The sequence below is a fragment of the Vespula vulgaris genome, chromosome 1 (genome assembly GCF_905475345.1).
Source record: "Vespula vulgaris chromosome 1, iyVesVulg1.1, whole genome shotgun sequence".
NCBI lineage: Eukaryota > Metazoa > Arthropoda > Insecta > Hymenoptera > Vespidae > Vespula > Vespula vulgaris.
This window is the reverse complement of record NC_066586.1, coordinates 6,722,466-6,744,564: the sequence shown is the minus strand read 5'-3', so window position 1 is coordinate 6,744,564 and position 22,099 is coordinate 6,722,466. Positions and strand designations below refer to the sequence as shown.

The 22,099-nt window shown below is 33.6% G+C and overlaps 2 protein-coding genes across 7 annotated transcripts; one reads left to right on the top strand and one right to left on the bottom strand.

Annotated features, from left to right (window-relative positions):
* Window positions 1-1,120: 1,120 nt before the first annotated feature.
* LOC127069360 (uncharacterized) lies at window positions 1,121-20,729 on the top strand. Of its 5 annotated transcripts, none has more exons than XM_051006328.1 (7): window positions 1,121-1,325; window positions 1,564-1,794; window positions 10,442-10,585; window positions 11,861-12,001; window positions 12,166-12,280; window positions 12,348-12,574; window positions 14,985-20,729. In XM_051006328.1, exons 2-7 carry the CDS (start codon window positions 1,599-1,601, stop codon window positions 15,146-15,148), a joined length of 987 nt encoding a protein of 328 aa, XP_050862285.1. In that variant the 5' UTR covers window positions 1,121-1,325; window positions 1,564-1,598; the 3' UTR covers window positions 15,149-20,729. The 5 variants fall into 5 exon arrangements, with proteins under 5 accessions (XP_050862285.1, XP_050862276.1, XP_050862268.1 ...); XM_051006319.1 differs by having other exon boundaries at window positions 1,545-1,794; XM_051006311.1 differs by having other exon boundaries at window positions 1,122-1,794.
* Window positions 20,672-22,095, bottom strand: LOC127069387 (zinc finger protein 830). 2 transcript variants are annotated; one of them, XM_051006357.1, is made up of 4 exons: window positions 21,948-22,095; window positions 21,328-21,823; window positions 21,098-21,267; window positions 20,672-21,026 (listed from the first exon to the last, which is right to left on the bottom strand). In XM_051006357.1, exons 1-4 carry the CDS (start codon window positions 22,049-22,051, stop codon window positions 20,885-20,887), a joined length of 912 nt encoding a protein of 303 aa, XP_050862314.1. In that variant the 5' UTR covers window positions 22,052-22,095; the 3' UTR covers window positions 20,672-20,884. The 2 variants fall into 2 exon arrangements, with proteins under 2 accessions (XP_050862314.1, XP_050862322.1); XM_051006365.1 differs by having other exon boundaries at window positions 21,328-21,815; window positions 21,900-22,024.
* Between the last annotated feature and the right edge of the window lie 4 nt (window positions 22,096-22,099).

Sequence of the window (22,099 nt, the reverse complement as noted above, 5' to 3'; positions counted from 1 at the left end):
TAATACGAACGCAACATTCTTCTGCTCGATTTAGATCGCTACGACGAGTCACGACATTTTTCCACAGACACTGCAATCGATCGTTAGGGAGATCGATGTTCAGCAATACCTTTAACTGTAGATAATTCATTTCCTTTTTCACGATGCACCTCGAATTTTGTATAGATAATGTATTCATACACGAAATAAGAGCTAACGATCGGGAGCACGTTTTGTCTATGCATGAGAACATCAATTATCACAATACTAGAAAGAATAAGGTAGAAGATAAATTTTCGACGAGTGCCAAAAGAGAATAAGAACGAACGGCCAAGGTTTCAGACAAGCTGAAAGCCCGCGCATGCACAAGAAAGAAAAAAGTAAGAAAAAAGAGAGAGATAGAAGGAGTAGATCGATTTTAAAGAAATTTTGGTCCAATGAGATCGGTCGTATCTTGTCTATAAACGATCGTTGTCCGAGAAATGAGTCAGAGAATCGATGGAAAAGTTAGAGGCCGGTGGTAGTTTAGAAAAACTCGAAGAAGAGGAGGCGAAGGTCGGTAGTGGTAAGTTTGTGAGGAGAGGGGAGATATAGCAAAAGCAGCAGCAACGCCATATCAGCCCGTCGCAGCGAACAACGAAAAGCAATCGAGTCGGTGTTGTATTGCGCAGGACACCGGCGTCCCGGCGTCCCGGCGTCGCGACGTCCACCCCTTCGGCGTCAGTGGTAGTGATGGTGGTGGCAGGTCGTTGCATGCGCCTTACTCGGTCACACACTGACACTCACATCGTCTAGTCGCGTTACTCAAGCATACAGCAGTAGCGCACACACGTGAGACCTTCTGGCGGGTTGTCGTTGAATCTTCGACCAGACAAAGAAGAGGAAGAAGAGAAAGAAGCAGCTATCTTTGTCACGTTCTCCGGACATTTTTCTTTCTTTCTCTCTCCCTGTCATTCTGTTTTACCCGTTGGCGTGATTCAAAGGGACGAAAAAAAAAGAAGAAAGAAGAAAGCGAAAAAAGGCGAATGTGTAAGAGGAAGAAGAAAGAAAGGGTTGATCGGTGAGAAGGAGGGTGAGTGGGAAGAAGGGTAGAAGGGAGGGAAGAAAACGTAACGGAGGGAGAAAAGGTAGCACAAACGGCAAGTGGGGATAGGATTTTCGTTCGGAGCAGTGTCAGTCGGCTCTCGCGGCGTCAGTCAGAAAGAATGCGCATGATCGATTGCACGCGTTCTGATCGGTCGGAGATGTGATACCGGAAGTAGATACGGCGGTCTTAACCTGCGTCGCGTGCAGGTGCGGCCGCGGGTGCGTATAACGAAAGGCGCGTAGGGAGCAGGTGCGAGGGTGTAAGTACCGCAGGGCTTGAGAGAAAGAAAAAAGAGAGAGAAAGAACGAGCGAGTGTGTGTGTGAGAGAGAGAAAGAACGAGTGTGTGTGCGGGTGCGTGTGCGTGTGCGTGTGTGCGTGTGTGTGAGCGTGTTCGTGTGTGTGCATATATATACACATATATATATATATGAGAGAAAGAAAGAGAGAAAGAGAGAGAGTAAAGAGTACTGCGTGAAGTATCACCGTTGAAGGGTAGAGAGAAAAAGAGGGTGGCAAAGGAGGGGGAAAGAGATGACAATACGTTCGAGCGTTGGTAAACCGTCGTCGCCAAGTGAAACGGCGACGATGTCGATCTTCTCTCCGTCTTACGTCAGGATGTGGAATTTAAATATGCATTTGATCTGCGCCATCGCCTTCTGCTTCTTAATTGCCCTCGACCGGCCGGTCTTTGGCCAACCGGATCCACCTGAATCGACCACCATCGAAGGTGAGTTCATAGCTTCAGATTCGTTCATTGACTACCTTTTCATTTTTTGACTACTTATTTTCATTCACTTCTTTTTATCATCGTTAATTTTTATTATGCCAGTCTGTTGTCAATCGCTCCTAAAACACCGAAGTTCATGAGGGAAGTTTTATTTTGAAACGTTATTTATGTAATTTGTCCCATAGATTAGGTTCATTTTCTTAATGTACGTTTGTTCGTATCAGCTACATATGTATCTTGCGACATTTCACTATGTTTTCAATCAACATTTCCTTCGTAAGTTGCGGAGAAAGAAAATGTGTTATCATCTTACATCATAAACATCGTTTGTTCTTCTCTTTATTCTATATCTTCTTGTTCTTTTATTTGACTTTTCTAGTATTCGCAATTTGAAAAATTCACGAGAATCAACATGAAGAAGCTTTTAACCGATAACCCCAAACCTACGTAATTTTCTGAGAAGATATATGGTACATTACGATATTGTATCTAATCCTTCTTCAATTTACGATAGCTTTGTTTAATCACATTGAAAGAGACACGATTTTACTCGTTCGTAGGATGAAATAAATTATCTCGTGTAACATACGTACGTTCGCATGACACGCAGCAGCGAATAAACTCAGTAGGTTTTTTTTTGATTGATTTGCGTGTGAAAGCGACGTATGTGCACCAAAACGGGGTCGTGCTTCTCTTCTACCTGTAGCGGCTTTATATTTTCGTGCGTGTAAATAGTAACAAAGAGAGAGAGAGAAAAAGAGAGAAAGAAAGTAACTTTCGATCCTTTGATATACACTTTTGTTCTCTTTATTCTTACGATAAATCAAATTTCTTTTTCTCTTTTTTCCTCTTTTTCTTTTTGTTTTTTAATAATGGAAGGACTAAATTGATTAGATCGAAACGTATATACGAGTATATTTCAAATGTATATACCTTCACGAATTATTCTTTAGATATAAAATTTATTCGTTTGTTATTCTTTGTAAATCACAAAGCTTTACGTCCATTAAACGATGAAATGTATTCCGAGTGGGCTTCACTAAGGATTACTTTAAATAACGGAAAGCTATTCGTTAAAATTTACTTTGATTTCGTGCTCTTCGTGAAAGTTTGTCTTCGTTAGTGATCGCTTAACTGTACGTCCATTTATAGGAATAGATATACGCAGTGAGCTCTTTTAAACGATATATATTTCGTTTGTACGCGTAATTCTCCAAGAATGATATTTTGTATTATTTTATCGTACTACTTCGATATCGACAGTGGCCTCGTGCCAAGTCAACACTAAACAAAACTCCTATAGAATATAGCTTGAGTAGGTACATACATACGTCGAAACAAGAGCAGCAGGTAGGAGAATTTTATCCAACGACATAACTTTGTTTCGAAGGCCATAAATGAATAAGTAGTGAATTGTGGCTCGAATATATATCGCAAATTTCTTTTAGGAATTACAATTTAAATTACGCATTACAAGCTCTTATAAAAGAGAAATCTTGCAATCGTTGTAATTTTATTATATACTTGGAAATCTCTTTCGAAAAAGCGTGTTAAAGTGCAATTTTCTTGTAACTCAAAAATAAAAATGTATGTAGATGTTCGTTGATAATTCGTCATAATTTTTTTTTTTTATAACATAGAGAACACTGCCTTTGATAAATCTCGGGTTAGGATTTGATCTTGAAATATTCCTAATGAGTCGTAGTCGTCGTTAAAATCTTTTATTTACCTTCTTGAGATTCCTTTGAAGAGGTAAACTGAAAAGCACGTAACCAAAGAGACCGCTTATTAGTCGACAGAGACGATACGATGGAAACGAAGCTTTCGAGAGAATTAGCTAATTAAATTATTTTACTTTGTGCTAACGATCTTGATTTCTCGAGACGATACAAATGTAGTTTGTTTATCGGTCCAATGAGTCAACATATTATTTTTTTCTTATCATTTTTTTTTTCCAACCTGTTTAACGCTGTCACGAGTATGTTTTTATGACTCACTCGAAACATCGCGATATGTGCCACGAATTTTCTCTGAATCAAATTACATCTATGTAACTTTCGTAATGTTCGTGCGTGTTTGGGATTACCTTGGCGAGGACCGTCGACTTCGTTTCGTGTCTCTACAGTCGGATGATCGATAAAAGAAATATTGTATTATGAACTCGTGTACGGTGTTCGTGCTTGTAAATTTCTTCTACAACGTAAATATGGAATAACCCTGCTGATCAGATAGTTTTATCGATTTTTTGTACATACATTTTTTTACGTGAAAGATCTTTTTCCTTAATTATCGATCGATTTCACATCGAAAAATATTTTTCTTCGTATTTTTATATTATTTCTCGATTCTCCATTTAATTCTTCTATCATTAGCGATAAATTTTATTGAATGGTATATATATATATATATGTCAATATTAAACAAACATACGTTGAATATATAGAACAAAAGAAATATTTTAATTAACGGTAGATATACGTTTCAGAAAATTACACAGACTCTGTCTCGTTTTTTATCAAATGATACATGATAATCAGAACACAACCTAAGGCAAAATAAATATCATGCATTCATCTTTTTGTTGAATCGTAGGCATCTCGTTACACTTGGAAATATAGTACGAGCAAACACTTTGATTATTTTGATTGAAAATGGAAAAGAAATTTGAAGATCGAGTATCTACTTATCAAGACGACAGAAAACATTTTATTAAAAATATCCTTTAATCGACAAAGTCTCGTAAAAAGTTAAAATAACGCATCGATCGTTATTTAAACAAAATATTTATATATACTTTCTCGTTATACGTACAACGCGCGAATATTTTTGTCGTACGCTATGTTTTTTAACCCGGCAGTATTAATCGTTGATCGTATGCATTCGAGTCCACATAATTAATTTCCAATAATATATTATAAGCGAGGAAAAAAAAAGTTAAACATATTATAAGGACGATTAAATGCGAAAGAGGTTATCGAAGTCTCTCTGTCTTCTTTTGCTCAACTTTTTATCATGAATAAGTACTGAATAACGCTGGTAGACTAAGAACTTTGCTCTACTTTTAAAGAAGTCATTGGTGACAATATTCTATTCACGTTTCATCTGTTAGCGGCTTTATGGGACTAATCCGGAAAAAAGTTTATGTTTATTGACATTTTTAATCTTTATTTGTTATACTTTTTGTTATTTTTTTTCTTTTTTATGTAACTCTCGTTTTGAAAAAAATTTTATCTACCCGTTGCTTATTTTCATTTGAATAAAACAATTTCATTCTGCGCCAAGCAAACGTATTATTTTGTTTCTTCATTGTGTTTCTTTTTCAGTGTCTTCTTTTGTTCTCGTAATGAGAAAGTAGGGGGTGAACGAACGGTCGATGTGCATTCAACATAACGTTACTGCAGTCTGCACTGCAGATGCACGTGTGCCTAACTTTTTCTAAAGTGTGCAAGTGATTCAAACCCGAGGAAATGTTTTTCTACTTTTCGTTTCAAAATTTTTCTCTTCGAAAAAAAACATAAATTTTTATATATTCGTTCGTGAACGCAATAACTGTTCAGAATAAGCGCAATTAAATTTCTGGTTTATGAAAAACGTTATTATACTTTTTTGTGGTAAGGTTAAACGTGAGTTTTAATTAAAATGTACTTTCCGATGTAATTAAATTAACGATTTCCAATTTCTAATTCGTTAAATTTCATGTATTCTACAAAATATGAAGCCACTGTTGGAACAATATAAAGGAAGTTCGTTAACTTTTAGTATTCCAAATTATGATTTATCGTCAAACGAACATGACCATATTTATATATCTAACGCGACGTAGTATTTTTTTTAGATAAAATTTCAAATTTAACTATGTCGATTTGTGTATATTCCGGATAAAAAAATTTCTATATTAGTATTTTGATGTCCTTTTTCCCATTCGGATTAATTTTATTTTGATTATTAAAGAAAATGAATTCCGATTTATTTCAATTTACAAGTAAAATATCAATATTCAGCGAACAAACGAAACGAGAGGACTTTATCTCATCGAAAAGTACACGACTATCTGTTGCTTAAAATTGTCAATAGGCCAATCGTTTTAAAGTAGAAATATTCGATATTAAAGCTCTTGTATCTCAACGATTTGACATTATTTCTCGGATTATACGTGCAAACTACATCTCAGTAGGATTAATTTTTTGTATAGGCTCTCTATTGTATAGTTCGAAAAATATCGTCACAGTTCGTCTGGAAATGAAAGGAAACATAACGTAGGTCGTTACAGTACATACATCGTTGGCAGTATTTTATGACGTGACGTGCGATGGTACTTTGCGAAAAAAGGGCTCTCTCGAGAAAGAAAATATTTGCGCTGTCATCGTCCGTTGGTGATGCTCAATGCATATAGGCCTCATACAGAGCTCCGAGAACTTCATTCAAAAAGGTACTTCCGTCAGAGGGATATGCATACGATCAGTAAAAATACGCCCTCATTCTTCGTCAAAATAAGACGAACAAATTTCAAGATATTTTATCTTGAATCTAATTTAATTTAGAAATAAAAATTTCGATTATATCGTATCCTATAAATTTCGTAATATTAGTTATAAGATCGTTAAACGACGCGTTGAGGTTGAATTCCGCAAACACTCCTAATTTGGCTCGTATCGTCGTCGTTCACCTTTAATTAGAATCTACTCGTGTGCAAGGCTGTAACCCGTAGAAACTCAAACGATCCAAACGATTCTCATATTACAGTTAAGATATATATATATATATATATATATATATATATATATATATATACTTTTTTTATGATGAAACAATTACTCTGCATTATTTACGTTCGAGTGTAGACTATTAAATATCGACGATAAATGCTTTCCTTTTCTCTTTATAAATCCGAGAAATTACTTTTTCATGCTACGTTATTTATCGAGTAACTAATCTGTACTTCGAACCAAATATTCCCCGTACATTTATAGATATTATATACACATTTAAACGTAGATAGATACCTATATACTTTTATATGTACCATTAAAGAATATCTGTGTCAACGAGGATAGTACTGGCCATTTTGAAAAACAAAGATTTAACGATATGATAAAACAGAAAAAAAAGAAACAAGGAGAAAGGAGAGAGAGAGAGAGAAAGAGAGAGAGAGAGAGAATGAAAAAGGGAGAAAAAGGGTGGTAGTGTTGTAATCGGGGAACGGTTGCGTGCCGTGAAACCGGCAATTTCTTGCGATAGCTCGTGGTTGCACGCAATTTTCTAGCAGTCAAGCGTACTTTTTATCATTACCGTTATTATGCGTCCTTCTCATATGTATCGACAGGGTGACTGAGTGCACTAGTTTCGCGTTCGTAGGGAGAAATCGTGAAGAAAAATCGATCGATTAATTACTCTACCTATCTATCGTTGCTTCTATTCAATTTGAAAGAACTACCGTCGGAACGAATGACACTTTGAGTAAATAGTACGTTTTTAACGTTCACCTTTTTCATTAGTTTATAAATATTTTCTTAATGATCGAAACAATAAGCTGGGTCGTCTCGTCATTTCTACGAAGTTTAATTACGTTAAAACCCGGATTGTGGATTTCGGTTTCATTGAGCCGTTAAATGCCATTCCTACAAAGGCATCTAACACATAGCGCTCTATTGGTACGTGCCAACTCTGAGAAAACGGGCATTCGATGCTCCTTTTCATTTGAATACTTTTGCTCTCCGAGGAGTCATAACTTGCACTCAAGACGTCGCTAGCAGAAACGTTATAGCCACAAAGGTCTTTAATTTCACGATTCACTCGTTTCGATGAATATCGTTCTAGAAAGAAAACGAGACCGTTACGAAACTAGTAATATTCGATGGACGGGATGACTGCTTAAAAGCTCGAATAGAAACACGAAATTAATCGTTTTCCATAAAATGAATACTAGCGGAGAGAACATTATCCAATGAAAATACGAATTCAAAAGCAAATAATTAATGAATTTGAACAGTGTTGTTAGCAGGAAGATTAATGAAATGCGCCAATAACAAAGATATCGTCAAAAAAATGTCGAGCGTTTAATGAAGATTAGTGGGACTAACATTGGCTAGTTTTTCGCGTGTTAGTAAACTATAAAGCTATCAGGCTTTATATATCTGTCTCGTTATCACGTAATCTACGAATATCCATGTACGATCGCTTAATACTCTTTCCTCATGCGGTGTACTCTCTCTTGATTGGGGACATTGATTTTGAACGGACTGTGAAAAGAAAGAACATATTTCATAATTCATTCTTTTCCTTTCGCAAAATTAAAAGTTTCGCGCGAAAGTCATGATAGCAATTAATTTAATTGAGTCCAATATCGTGTAATAATCTAATATCGTTAGATGTGAAAGATAAATGATACGAAAAGCTTGAGGTTTTATTAATTACTTAAACATATCAGCAAACAGTCCGATCGATTTTTATATAAGTCCATCGCGAAAGAAAAAAGAGAATTTGTCCGAAAAATAAACATTGAACAAATGAATCCACGTGCGTGTGTACGCACAAAGCTTTCAAGCTCGCGTTCATTCAAGACATTTTCGAAAGTGAGCTTTCCACACTGCGGCAGAAACAGAAACGACTCATGCTACCGAGATCACTGGCAAATTGCCATGCCGAAATGACCCACTTTTAACGCCTAGTAGTAGATTGACCCGCGCACGTCGCCATTTTTTACTTCCACTCACGGAATCTACGTTCACGACGACTATCTACAATGTTCTCTTTCTTTCTTCGAGTAGAACTAACAAACGGAACAATTATGCACAATTCTTCCTAATCGTTCCTTAAGCGATACTTTCATGCGAAACATTGTAACTACTTTGAACTTCCCGTATACTATACTATCGTTCATTTTCACTCGAATAAATCGAGTAAATGCCAGAAAATTTATCAATTCAGTACGTAGTTAAGATTTTTAACGCTAAATTTATGAATCTATTTTTACATTAACATGCAATTTTTTTCGCTATAACATTAATTCGTGTTATGTTATATCGACATGTATAGCTACATACAAATTATTTATGAGTTTGATAATTTTAAGTATCAAATCTAATATCGTTCAAATTTAAATAAATAAATCCAATATTAATTGATTCAAAATTTTAATTATTAACATTCATCGACATAATTTTTTTCACGAATTTCTAATTAATTTCACAATAATGCGCGAACTGCGACTATCGATTTTCTCCGAGACCTTAGCTCGTGTGCACACGGAAGTTGGCCTTACCTGAGTCATGTACGAGAAGACGAGATTCATGTTCAACTACCATTCGAGTACAACTCTTATGCAATTCGCATTAAAAGCGATACAATTAGTGCCGCTCTTGTTACATTTACGATTAACTTTGCTGATATATATAAATCATTCAAAGATCGTTTATTTAAAAATTCAGAGAATATCTACGTATGTCGTAAAACGTTAAATCGTTGACAGGAAATGTCCTCTTTAATTTCGTCCTAGATATATTCCCTCTTTTGATCGTGACTTCTGCTTTTATTTTGAGACAAAAAGGTTAAATAATTGTAAAATCGCGTGATATCTTAAATATCAAAAGGCAAAATCGTCGTCGTCGTAGAATAGAAAATTTGTGTGTCAATCTTGTGTTCATTATTTTGAAATCAAACTTTTCTTTATTTCCAAAGAATAAAAAAGCCAGGTTGGTGGGTAAAAATGAGAGTCAAGTGAGGTTTGCGCTCGAGTCTTCTTCGGTAAAAAAAGATTCTAGAAGTAGGACATCCTGAAACTGAAAGCCGAGCACGATGTAAATAAAGTCGTAGGTCGATAGCTTCGTCGGCTAAGGTTGACCCTTCGACAAAACCTTATGGATTAATGCTTTGGACCTTTCGTTAATTTATCTATTCGTTTAAAGTTCTATTTCACCGTTCAAAGAAACGACCATCACTGAGCAAAGTTGCAACGTAAGGATATTTATAATAAGTTATTTTTAAATCGACTAACGTGTTAAAAGACAGCCGATTATCGAGCACCAATTTATGAAAAATGCAATATTCTCATATAGCGTTAAAATAGTCGTCCTAGGATGCAAATAAAGTAGAAATATTTCCATTAAAAAATTATGTCTCTCTCTCTCTCTCTCTCTTTATCTATCTGTCGATTTTTCTTTCTTGAAAATTTCCGGCGTTTAAAACGATATATATGCCATTATTATTCATATTAAAATAACAGAAAAATTTCATATCTTTTCTTTGGTTACATTGATTTAAATGCAGATTTTCTAAAACACATTTACCTCTCAGAGTTAGTAGGATTCCTTCTCAGATTCATTTTACACTGTTAATGATTCGCTGAGATGAGAAAGTAAGTAAATATCTGTCGAAATCACAAGGAAGAGAGTCCTTACCATTTCGAATCAGAATGCGATCGTATTCGAGCAGATGTCTATTATGCAGCTGGAATGCGACAATCAAGTAGGATCATTTTGTCTTGCAAAGGATTGCTTTCTTAGCTCTGTTAAGCGTGACGTTACTGCTTTTATTATTATTAAATCAGCTGATTTTATTCTACTTCTTAACGAGAATGTATGTATTATATTTCATTGCACTTAAATTATATCAACGAACATTACATTAACATTTTCTTATTTTTGTTTAGATCGAGGTAACAAGAAATTTGGCGACAGTTGTGAAGCTGACCGCGACTGTGGCTTCGATGGTTCTTATTGTGAAACAAAGAAGAATATATGTACCTGTAAAGAAGAATTTAAAGTCACGAATCATATTGACAAATGTGGACACCGTAAGTTAGTATATGTTTAACCGTGTCAGTAGAGAAAGACTCTTTTGATAGATACCTTCGATTATGCACTTCACAAATTTGCAAATATCGATTGGATATTATTTTTGTTGATTGAAATTCTTCAATTTTTCATAATCGCATAAATATGTAAGAGTTTCAGGTTGTTTTAAAAAATCAAAGAGATGTTATAAGCTTTGTCTCTCTCTCTCTCTCTCTCTCTCTCTCTCTTCCTCTTTGTCCTCTATCCTTCTATATGCACTAATTACAACACGTGCATCCAATATCTCGAGAATAGATGAACCAAATATAATCTCTCCATCAGAGACACAGCGCATTACCGATTACCTTACCCAATCTCGGTGCCAGTAGGGCATCGAAGTAGTGGATGATAATTGACCGTTGTATCATGAGGATCTCGAGACAATGCCACTCTTTTGTTTGTTCGAAGTAGACGAGTACCTTAAAAAGAAAAGGGAGGATACATAGTATATAGAGACGTCAGCGACCTCGATAATGTACGTCGCATTTCTTGCTCGTCGTCGGCTTCTCTTTCGAATGAAAAGATTTTTATTCCGAACGAAAAAAGATCTCTTTATCTCGCTTGTAAAAATTTACAAATATATCGAATAATTTATCAAATCTGTCATAAAGTGTTATCTTCGATTCAATGATTCTTCGATTTAATGAAGAAAAGTTTTCTTAATAATGTTTATTTAACAAAATTTTATTCTGCCAACTTGGAAAAATTATTTCAAAGTAATAAATATGTATGATATATATGTATACATACATACAAACATACATACATATATACATACATATATTTATATATATATATACACACACACATGTGCGCGCGTAACTAAATATAGTTGGAAAAGTCATTTCAAAGTAATAAATATATATGATATATATATACACACACACGCATATATATATACGTGTACGTAGCTAAATATATGTTATTTTGAAAAATTTTTCGATGTTAAATCGTCAATATCGATGTGGAATCCATACCTATATATATTTCCAGATATTGAAATATTAAACTTTAAAAATAATTACCTCGCTGAACAACTTATACATCTGTGGCGTATCAAATGTTTTTAGATTAAAAATTTAACAATGAGAAAAAGTTTGTATAAGTATTAGCTTCCATCGTGATTCTTTGATATTCTTTTTCTACAAGGACAAAGATAACCTTCATAAATAATAGAAACTATCCGTCGTTCGTAGGAAAAGAAAAAAGAGAAATCTAACGAAAATATTTTTCAGCGGCGAACGTTAACGAAAGCTGCTTCTTTCACGAACAATGCGAGGCACGAGTCAGCCAAACGGAGTGCAGGGACAGTCGATGCATTTGCATCTTCGAGAAGATTCCGGTGACACAGCCCAACGGTGTCATAGTTTGTATTGGTAAGGGTAAAAACGATGACTCTTCTTTAAAATGAGAAAAAGGAACTCTTGATTGGAATCATACTGGCATGTGTGACATGTCGTTTGCGTGAAGTTATTCAAAGAATATATTTAATGAAGTACATTAGAGAACATTAATTAAGTAAATTCTTTGATGTTTTTAGCCGAGAACAAAGAACCACCCAGTTTGCAATATGTGGATCCAGCGATGATCGGAGTTCTCGTTGGCATGGCATTGATGTTCATCATTATATGCGTCGTCCTTAGACTTTTCAGCAAGTAAGTTGAAGATGATAAAACTTTGGGAAAAGTTTACTAAGATTTTGTCCTACTTGAATCGTTTCAGAGCACGTTGGCGAGAGAATCGAACGATTTTCAACACTCCCAATGCACGATTGATGAACGTATCCTTGTTAAGGGACAACAAACTTCTACATACCCAGGAACGTCGTGGTTCTAGGGCAAGTGTACGCGTACCATCGAGGCAACCCTCGATGGTCTCCTTGCGTGCACATTCGCCAAACGCCTCGCAAGGTGCGAAACACTCTCAGCACTCTCAGCACAGAGTGAGCCGTACGGGTTTTTATTCATTCACTTACTAAGCAAGCAACTTGTTATTCAAGTCCCGTTTCAAATAGAACAGACGACTCTTCTATCTATCCTAATATACATATATACGCGTATATACTGTGACCTCTCGAAACGAGCACGATCGAATAGATTTTTATTTCTCGACATATAAACGGAGTTGAATTTACCCTATAAAAATAATGGCCTCTTGCTTTGAAGTCTACCATTATCTTTCGAGATATATTTTCTGAAAACGAGATCAATACATTTTTTCCCTATCTCTTCTACCTACATTCTCTTTATATTACCCCGTATATATATCTTTCGAAATATCGAAATTTAGATAGCAAAACGTAATCTCTTTGTCGAGAAAAGGTTAGATGATATCCAAGATTATTTAGTGTGTTTTAGGGTCAGTGTTTAAAAACTGTGGGAAAAGGAAATTTTCGGAATTACGTGTAAACGCATAGGTACTCTTTTTGATTAATGTTCGTGAAAGATTTTTTGTTTTAGAATAAACACAACGATAAGAATAAAGGAACGTAGCATTTGTCTGAACGAGTATAAATGGAAGTAGAGGACCAATATCTTTTCGTGCTTTCGTCCCAGACAAAGACGTCGAACGTATCGATTTTGATTGGTCACCTCGTATGTATATATAAAAACTGAAAACTATACACATACTTGTACACACACACTATATATATATATTACATCTATATATTATATATATTATATATATATGTGTATATATATATGTATATAGTACATATACATACATAGAGAGATATCTGATTATCTATATATCTGTTTTGCCTGTCTCTATGTAGAAGAGTTCTTGCCACGATCTTTAAAGAGTATCTTCTCGCGTTACTCGCATGTATAACCGCCTGCCAAGATGAAAAGCTGTTTGCCAAGTAAAGATTTGTCTCTCGAGTTTGTGAGATAATCTTAAGATGTATCATAATTTGTCGATCAACGGATGACTCTATGCTAAACAGCTATTATGTTTTTTCTCTTCGTTTCATCCGACAAAGTTCTCCTCATTTTCAATCTTTTGTAAAAAATATTCTTAGAAAAAATCTTCTTAGCATATATAATATATGTATATATATGCATATATATATATATTATATATACACATTTAATCTAAAACTTTGGCAAGATTTTACCAAGAAAAGCTATTTGAGAATTCTGTTTACTCTCGTATCGGTCATTTTGAATTATAACACCGGATACAAGATCATGATACGTTAAATTACATATAATATTCTTAATAATATTGATATTCATTATCAAGATCGTAGACGTATACTATACATATGTATACATGAACGTATGTATATATCTTTAGTATTATTTTAGACGAAGATATTTCATTTGATCTAATGATTCAATTTCTCGATTAGAGTTGCTTGCTACAGTAAACCAACAAATATGTTTGCATCTATTTTTCGAATCATCAAAATCACTTTTTCTTTTCTTATCATCATAATACGACCATCATCTTTAGCTAAATTTTCTATAAATTATTTAGAGGGAATAAGAAGAAGTATAGATCAATTAAGCTCTTCTTTTTCTCACTGCTTTTAGAAATAGAATAGTAAATAGTATAAGATGTTAAACATTTTTGTCAACGATACTGCAATAGTAAAACAATGCATGAGAATTCGATTCGCGCAATTAAAAATTAATCGTTGTTCAATGGCAGTTGACAGTAGATGCTATTAGTAATCTTTCGCAAATTTTAATTAAGGTATTAACATTATTATTAAATTATTTTACCGTAGTTAATAGTTTTTGTACTGTATATTCAATATCATAGAACTTCGCGACTTATTTAGCAATGTAACAATTCGTTTCTATTCTATTGGAAATATTAGTTTAGTATTAACGCGTTAAATCGAATGTTCTCTTTCTCGATTATATCCGATCTATAAAATACAGTAGTAAAATTTATTCGAATGAATCTTTACATACTTCCGTCCTATAAGATATTTCATATTTATGAGAGGTAATAAATGGAAGCTCGTCAAATCTGATAAAAGAAGCTGAAGATTCGTTCGAATACTTTTCCAAATGTCACATCTCATGGAATGTTTCGAAGATACGATACGATGAAATGCTGTGATAAACACCTTTACAAAATAGTTTAATTTGAACAACGAATATACACAAATCGAAATCGTTTTCTTCGAAACAATCTATGAAAAGACATGCATGTGTTCTATATAAAAGAAAAGAAATATGTAAAAAAAAAAAAAAAAAGAAAAAAGAAAAGCAAGTAAGTACATAAGCATTGACTAATACATCTCTTCCGCGCAGGTATTCGTGCTTAAAAGCTATTTTGGCTTTTCGTGCTGTCGCAAGAAAGCACGTGATACTTTAGCAAGAAAAAAATCTCTGTCACCAGGGTCACGTACAGGATCACGACGTGGTAGCCGTGGTAGCAGTGGCAACTCATCGGCCGTATCAACCAAATCAAACAACAAATCTCCACCAAATAACCCTCAAAACAACGTGACGGATCCGGTCTTGGAAAACGTCACCGTTGAGATTCTCGAACCCAAAACGTAGATCAAATCGATCGTCCTAATCCGCTTCTCTCGCTTGATCTACCGGATTACATAGATCTTCATCGCGATAACTTTTTTTTTTTCATAGCGACTATATAGTAAGATCATTTTCTTACCTTTTTCTATCGCGAAGAAAACTTTAATCCGATTGTTCTAACGACTCGTCCAGGAGGCCACACTAAACTAATCATGGCAATCATTTCTTCTTCGAACTGGAAAAGAAAAAAGAAAAAGAAACAAAAAAAAAGAGAGAAAGAGAGAGCGAGTGAGGGTTAATAAAATTATCAAGATTTCTGTCTCTCACGCGTTTCTTCAAAGTTTCGAAAAAGCGATGAAATTTCGCACTTATCTGCTCGATGGAAGATTATATAGAGATTATCCGAAGAATTCGATCGAGCGTCCCTTATTTCGCATTTTATACTTTTTAATGAAAATGATTATATAAATATCAAGCTATATTTACGTACGAATTTGTGCGTAAATGAATTAAAATATCGAGAAAAAAGAAAGATGGGAGAAATAATCGCGTATCATTTTCACGTAAGAACAAAAATGATTTATTAAAATTTATTAAAAAAAAAAAAAATAAAAAAAGGAAAAAAAAAACTGTTGAACGATTCGTCGGACGATCTCTGTGTTCCATCGTACTTCATTCGATATTCGTACATGGTAATTTTTGCGTCTATACCAAAGCAAAGTTTTACTTGTGAAATCTCCATCCAATGTGTGCGTTAATGATTAAAGGATGATTAATGACGATCAGGCGTGATTGTGTGAGAGATAATATCGAATAAAAAATATGAGGAATGATTTAGATCCTATCTTCGTGAATAGAGCAAAAAAATACAGAAAAAAAAAACAAAGAAAGATCGAATGAAATATATTTTACATCGAATTCAATATCACAACTCGACTGGTGTCGCGAAGCCAATACGAAAGGGACCAGACGAAAGTGTTTGATTCAAGATTCTGGAAATATAAATATCGAAATAATTCAAAGCATTATCACATCGTAAGCACTGCAATTAGCACAACGTACGATTTCCGATACTGTTAATCTTGTCCACGATTTAATCGTATTGAAATATACGAATATTCGAATGACGTTAAGAGAAGAATAAAAAGAGATCTAACTATAGAAGAGCAAATAAAACTATTCTTGTAGTGTATCGCCCGAACTATAAGTACAGTAGAATCTTCACTTTGAAAAATTTTCAATAAAATCAATTTACAATTGGATCATGACTTTCTATTATATACTAGTCTCGAATATTCGTTTCATTCTGATACCGAAAACCCTAATTCAATCGTACGATCAGTAGAACGTAATAAATTATATATATGAATCGATTTAGATTAAAAACAAATATTATACATACGCGTAGGCTTCTATATTTCGAGGTGAAGATTTTCGAGGATATTTTCCAAATGGAAATCATCTTGATAGTATTATTATAGAAATGAAAACGCAGCCGACCGTATACCAGCCAACAATTTGATAAGTTTCATGTAAAAAAAAGAAAGGAAAAAAATAGAAAAATCATCCATAGGACGAGAAATATACATATATTTACGTAGATATGTATCGAGATCCTCGTTATTAACTAGTCGAAAATGAAACATCATTTAGTAAGATTTAAAAAAAAAGGTCGCGAATAATTCAAACGATTGCCTCGAAACACGCCTAGATAGAACGACCAATGGTATATCACAACTTTATATATATACATATATATATATATATATCTTATCTATCCCTTTAATTCGCACAAGGAAGTCTTTAAGAAGAAAGGATGCTTGCAAGAATCATATTAAGACATGAAAATTATATTTCGAATTTCTTAATGACTTATAAGAATATCGTTAAATAAATAAAAGAAAGAAAAAAAGGACTCCAGTACGATTGTATCTGAGCAATTTAGTGCCTGCGTCTCGCGTATATTAATGCATTATTATAAATGAAACGAAAAAAAAAATTCATATATATACATATATACGTTATATGTATACATACAAATATATATATATATATATCAATATACAGTGTATATTCATAACACATACACACACATACACACAAATATAGACGCGAACCAACGTAAAAGAAAAAAAAGAACAAACGATATATGAATCGTGTAAGTACGCGTTTAATTGTGTGTGCAATTTTAACAAAGCTTAAGAAATTAGTACTATTCGTAGACTGTTTTTCTGAAAAATGCTCATGATTCATGTGCAACATATATTGTCACATTGTTCTTCGTTCTCTCTTGTTACTATTATTATTATCATTATTATTCTTGTCATCATTATTATGACACGATTATTGCCAATCGCATGAAGTGATAACTCGCTTAGATTTTCTAGTCCCGCACCTGTGAAGTCTCTAATAATATTCTAGTATCTACTTTCGCATAACTTTGATTAGATTTTAAGCCTCTTCTGCGCAAAGCGCTCGTAAATTATTTACATATAGAGAAAAAGATTATAAAGAAGAAAACGAAAGAAAATAAAACTCAAAGGGAGGGGAACAGTGAGTGTGTGTGTATGTGTGTATGAAAGAGAGAAAGAAAGAGATTAGAACGAACGGAAAAAAAGAATGAATCACAAAAAGAAAAAAAGGGAGAGAAAGAAAGAGTGTGTGTGTCGCATATGCGCAAATCTACGCTTCGTCTGACATTCTTAAAATTAAGCTAAATAAATCGCTAAAAAAAGAATCGGTTGAATCCCGAAACGAAATTGGGGGAAGGTTTCGATTTCAGGATTTGATCGGATTATTTCGCGATATTAATAGTCCATCGTGTAAAACACATATACATATATATAATATAATACATTTTACGCAGATATGTTACGCTATATATACATATATATATATATATATATATATATATATATATATGAACACCTATAAATAAACGCATAAAACGTTGAATATACTTTTGCTATGCGACGTGTCTCGAAGGATTCATCGATTCGAATAAGGTCAATGATATCCTTTGGTTCTTCTCAAGCCGTAGAAAGATTTAACGAATAAAAAGTACGAAGCTTAGGGAGCGTTTGAAATAGCTATTTATTAGAGCGTAACCGATCGATCGCAAAGAATAAAATGAACCAAAAGAAAGAAAAAAAGAAAAAGAAAAAAAAATAGATACAGAAGAAGAAGAGGAAGAAGAAAAAGAAGAAGAAAATGTCGAAGAAGTGTACTTAAGTATCCATTTATCCGCGTACACTGTCTTTGAATAATTCGTCATATACTGTAAGATTAATAAGTGCGTCGCGTTTATTCAAAATACGATTTACGCGTAATTTCTTTCAGCCTTTAAAGAGAGGAAGATGGTATAAGAAAAATATGAGACGCGTGTGCAGGAGTGCCTCCTCTATTTCTTACTCAAAGACACTCGCTCACTTTTGTAAAAAAATTCTATTTTAAGCGATCTTTGAAAAATTCATCGCGTATTCTACAATCGCTTCTCTGCAAGTGCCATTTCGTTGAACTATGAACACCCGAAAGACGATAATTATTCGCTGGGTAAAACATTCGATAATCGTATAAGTATACTTCGCTCGGCTCGTTTCTACGCTTCAATGTAAAATCTTACGTCTTATGATCTTCGACGCCGGTCATCGTCAATGCGTCTAATAATACTGTAGAGATCTATTTGTGTGTAATGTGAATCGACGGATAAGGATCAATTTACCTTGGTATATCGATGATTATCTCAATATCCAATCCGAAATATCCAATCTCTCGTCTCCCTCGTCATCTTGAATACTTTGAAATTTGATGCTAGCCATCCTGTCTTCTTCCTTCCAGATTTTGAATTTTTTAGAAAATTAAATCGATTACATCGATCGTGAAACATCGCAAATATCGACGAAATATAAAAGTTTTACTTGTGCGAAACCTTAAAAACATCTTCTAATAATTATTTCGTCGTCTTTTACAAAGTTCCACGACGAGAGATTCCGCGATATATCCACGTGCGGTTTATATAAACATAATCAATTTTCAATAATCGTACGTATCTCGATAAAGTCGTAAATATTCCATAAAGTTTTGGTCTTTCTCGATCGAAGAGCGCCGGTGGTGCAAATATGGGGAAGTGTTTGGACCACTTTGACGCCATCTTCGATAAGATCGATCGACTTATTCCCCGGATAATTCAAAGATATCGAAATCATTTCGAGTACCGTTTACAATCGATTGTACCTGTGACAAATCATTTCTTTTTATATTACGAGAGATAATAATATATCGACCTTTACTTTGTCATAATGAAAGATTTGTAAGAAAGTTTAAGGGGAAATCGCTGTACGATTTAACATCCTTCTCGATGACAACGATTATGCGACGTGTCACCGTAAAATCAAAATTAGGATGATACGCTTGAAAGCGAAACAGCAACAGACGATAGATTAATACGATAGCTTAATAATCGATAATCTATATGCAATTATACAGTATTTAAGAAACGTTTTCCGTTTCTTCAGTAGGATCCGACAGTCGTATTTTAAGATAGCACGAGAATCGAATGAAGACGATATAAATGTCTAGCAAATCGGTATCTTTCACCGAGGACATTTTTTCACGATCCTAATCTATTTTTCTCCTTAACTCGTCACATAATGCACTTATCACAAAAAATATATTCCTAATATCGTAATGATCAATTTCTCACTTTATTGTATCGTGTATGAGATAAGTGAAAGATATACTCGTTTTGTCTTACATTCAATAATACGAAGATATGTATATGAAATGATTGCTTACTTTTAGAAATGGCTATACAAAAATGTATAACATTTTTGTGAGCAATAATATATTATTCTCTCTATAATCACTTTTGCTTACTTTCTTCTTCATCGTTTCGAAGATCGATAAGTCACGTTCATATATTTTATCACCGATATATTCGTATATATAGATATACGCCGACGCAACCCATAATGTATAATTGTGATCTGACATAAACTTATATACATGTGGCAGGGTTGATGAAAAAAATACTATAATGCATTTCAATAACGTTCACACTTACGTAAAATACATTGATCGAACGTAGGCCGCTTTTACTCGTATGATAATTTATGATTAAGTAAGTTACTATTAAGATCTATTACGCGTTACATCTAAGCCTCTAAGAAAGTAAGGACGGTTTCTTGAATGATCAGTGAAAGTAAAAAAGAAAAAAATAAGATCGAAATCATATTGTAAAAGCATAGACAGTTGTTAAACTAAGGAACGTTTAACGTTTTAGAGAAATAGAGTTTAGGAACTCAATGTGGATAGGTGCGGGTAAAATTTATGCGAATCCCCCTTCTTTTCCAAAACTTTAAATATTTTATAAAATATCACATGTAACGAAAGTAACTATCGTTACGATATGATCTGTAAACATACTATATATATACATATTATATATATACTATGTACTTTAATAGCGGCTTAGCGTACCTTGTAATCTTTATATTACATATTTCATTTAATATAGCTTATAACAAATAATATATAACGTATACCAAATGTATTTGAAACTTAATTATATTCTGAATTCATTTTAATAAAATCTTAATACACTGTATACATTTTGTTAATTTAAGATTTCCAATTTTGTGACAATAGTTCATATTTTAACATCTTTCTTCATTCCAAATAGTAGTAGCAATTGAAGAAATATAAAAACATAACTTTTATAATAACTAATTAATGTAAGTATACGAATTTCAAAGATATATTTTATTTATAAGAATTTTTTGCTCTCCAATCTAAAAACTCGTCAAACTCGGCTTCGTCACCGCTAGACGTATCACCTTCTACATTGTCCTGTTTTCTGTCTGTAGCTTGAACTTGTTCCTTTCGTTTCACAAAATCCATTACCCTGTTAAATAAATTTCATGTAAAAATAATAGAAGGAAAAAATATTATTTTCAGTGTATTCGATATTCTTACCGTGACCAATATCGTATTTGTTCTTCTATCTCATCTATTTGCCTCTCTGTCGTTGCTTCTTCTTGATCATCAGCTATGATTTGTGCAGACTGAGCTGTTTCCTCCTTGATTTCTTTTTTAAATTTTTCCCATTCCTCCTCAATTGGATCTTTGTATTCAACATTACGTACCTAAAAAAAAGGAAAATATAAAGAATATCTTTATAAAAATCACGCTTTTTGAAACTTTACTTTAGCATCCAAAATTGGATCATCAAAAAATCCTTCTGGCAAGGCTGCTTGATTTATATCTTTTACTTTCTCCTTTTCTTTCTCTATATCATTTTCTACATCTGTGTGTATCCTATTTTCTGTATCATCTGTTGTCTCGAGAGAACTTTTTGATTCTTGTGTTGTTATAGGATTGACTGGTATAGAAGTGACGCACGACTGCTTAGAGGAATTATCAAAAAAATCTGCTGGTAAATTTGATTGTGCTGATGATTTAGAAGGATTCTTGAGTATACCCTTTATTTTCTTATTTGCAGTATTTTCCTCTGATGGAGAACTAGGCCTCTTAAATGTGGATGGTACAGTAGTTGAAAGTCGTTCAATTTCTAACTTTGTTTTCTTTGCTAATATTACATTTTCTTTATGCGTTTTAGAATTGATATGAACGACCCAGACTGTTTCATTGCGTATGATAGACTTACAGAGAATACACATTAATTGTCCAGCATCTGTATATGTGTTTACCATGGTTAAGGACATTAATAGAAAATTCTGTTTTTATATAAACAGAATAAAATATATTGGCAACTAACCTAATCTTAATTTATCTTTAGTCCTAACTTAAGTAATGAAAAGGATATTTTGCTAAAGGTGATTCTATCTTCTTCACTATTTCTAATTTTTTCTTATGTTCACTCATAGCTTTTCTTAAATCTTCTTGAGTTAATTTTCTTTTGATCGACATTTTAATAATTTTTCAACACTACGTAACACTGATTAGAATTGTTGAAAT

Coding starts and splice junctions, on each gene's coding strand:
- LOC127069360 (XM_051006328.1), top strand. CDS start 1,599: ATGACAATACGTTCGAGCGTTGGTAAACCGTCGTCGCCAAGTGAAACG. Junction 10,586..11,860: donor TATTGACAAATGTGGACACC/GTAAGTTAGTAT, acceptor AATATTTTTCAG/CGGCGAACGTTAACGAAAGC. Junction 12,002..12,165: donor CGGTGTCATAGTTTGTATTG/GTAAGGGTAAAA, acceptor TGATGTTTTTAG/CCGAGAACAAAGAACCACCC.
- LOC127069387 (XM_051006357.1), bottom strand. CDS start 22,051: ATGTCGATCAAAAGAAAATTAACTCAAGAAGATTTAAGAAAAGCTATG. Junction 21,824..21,947: donor ATAGAATCACCTTTAGCAAA/ATATCCTTTTCA, acceptor CATGGTAAACAC/ATATACAGATGCTGGACAAT. Junction 21,027..21,097: donor CAAATACGATATTGGTCACG/GTAAGAATATCG, acceptor TTTATTTAACAG/GGTAATGGATTTTGTGAAAC.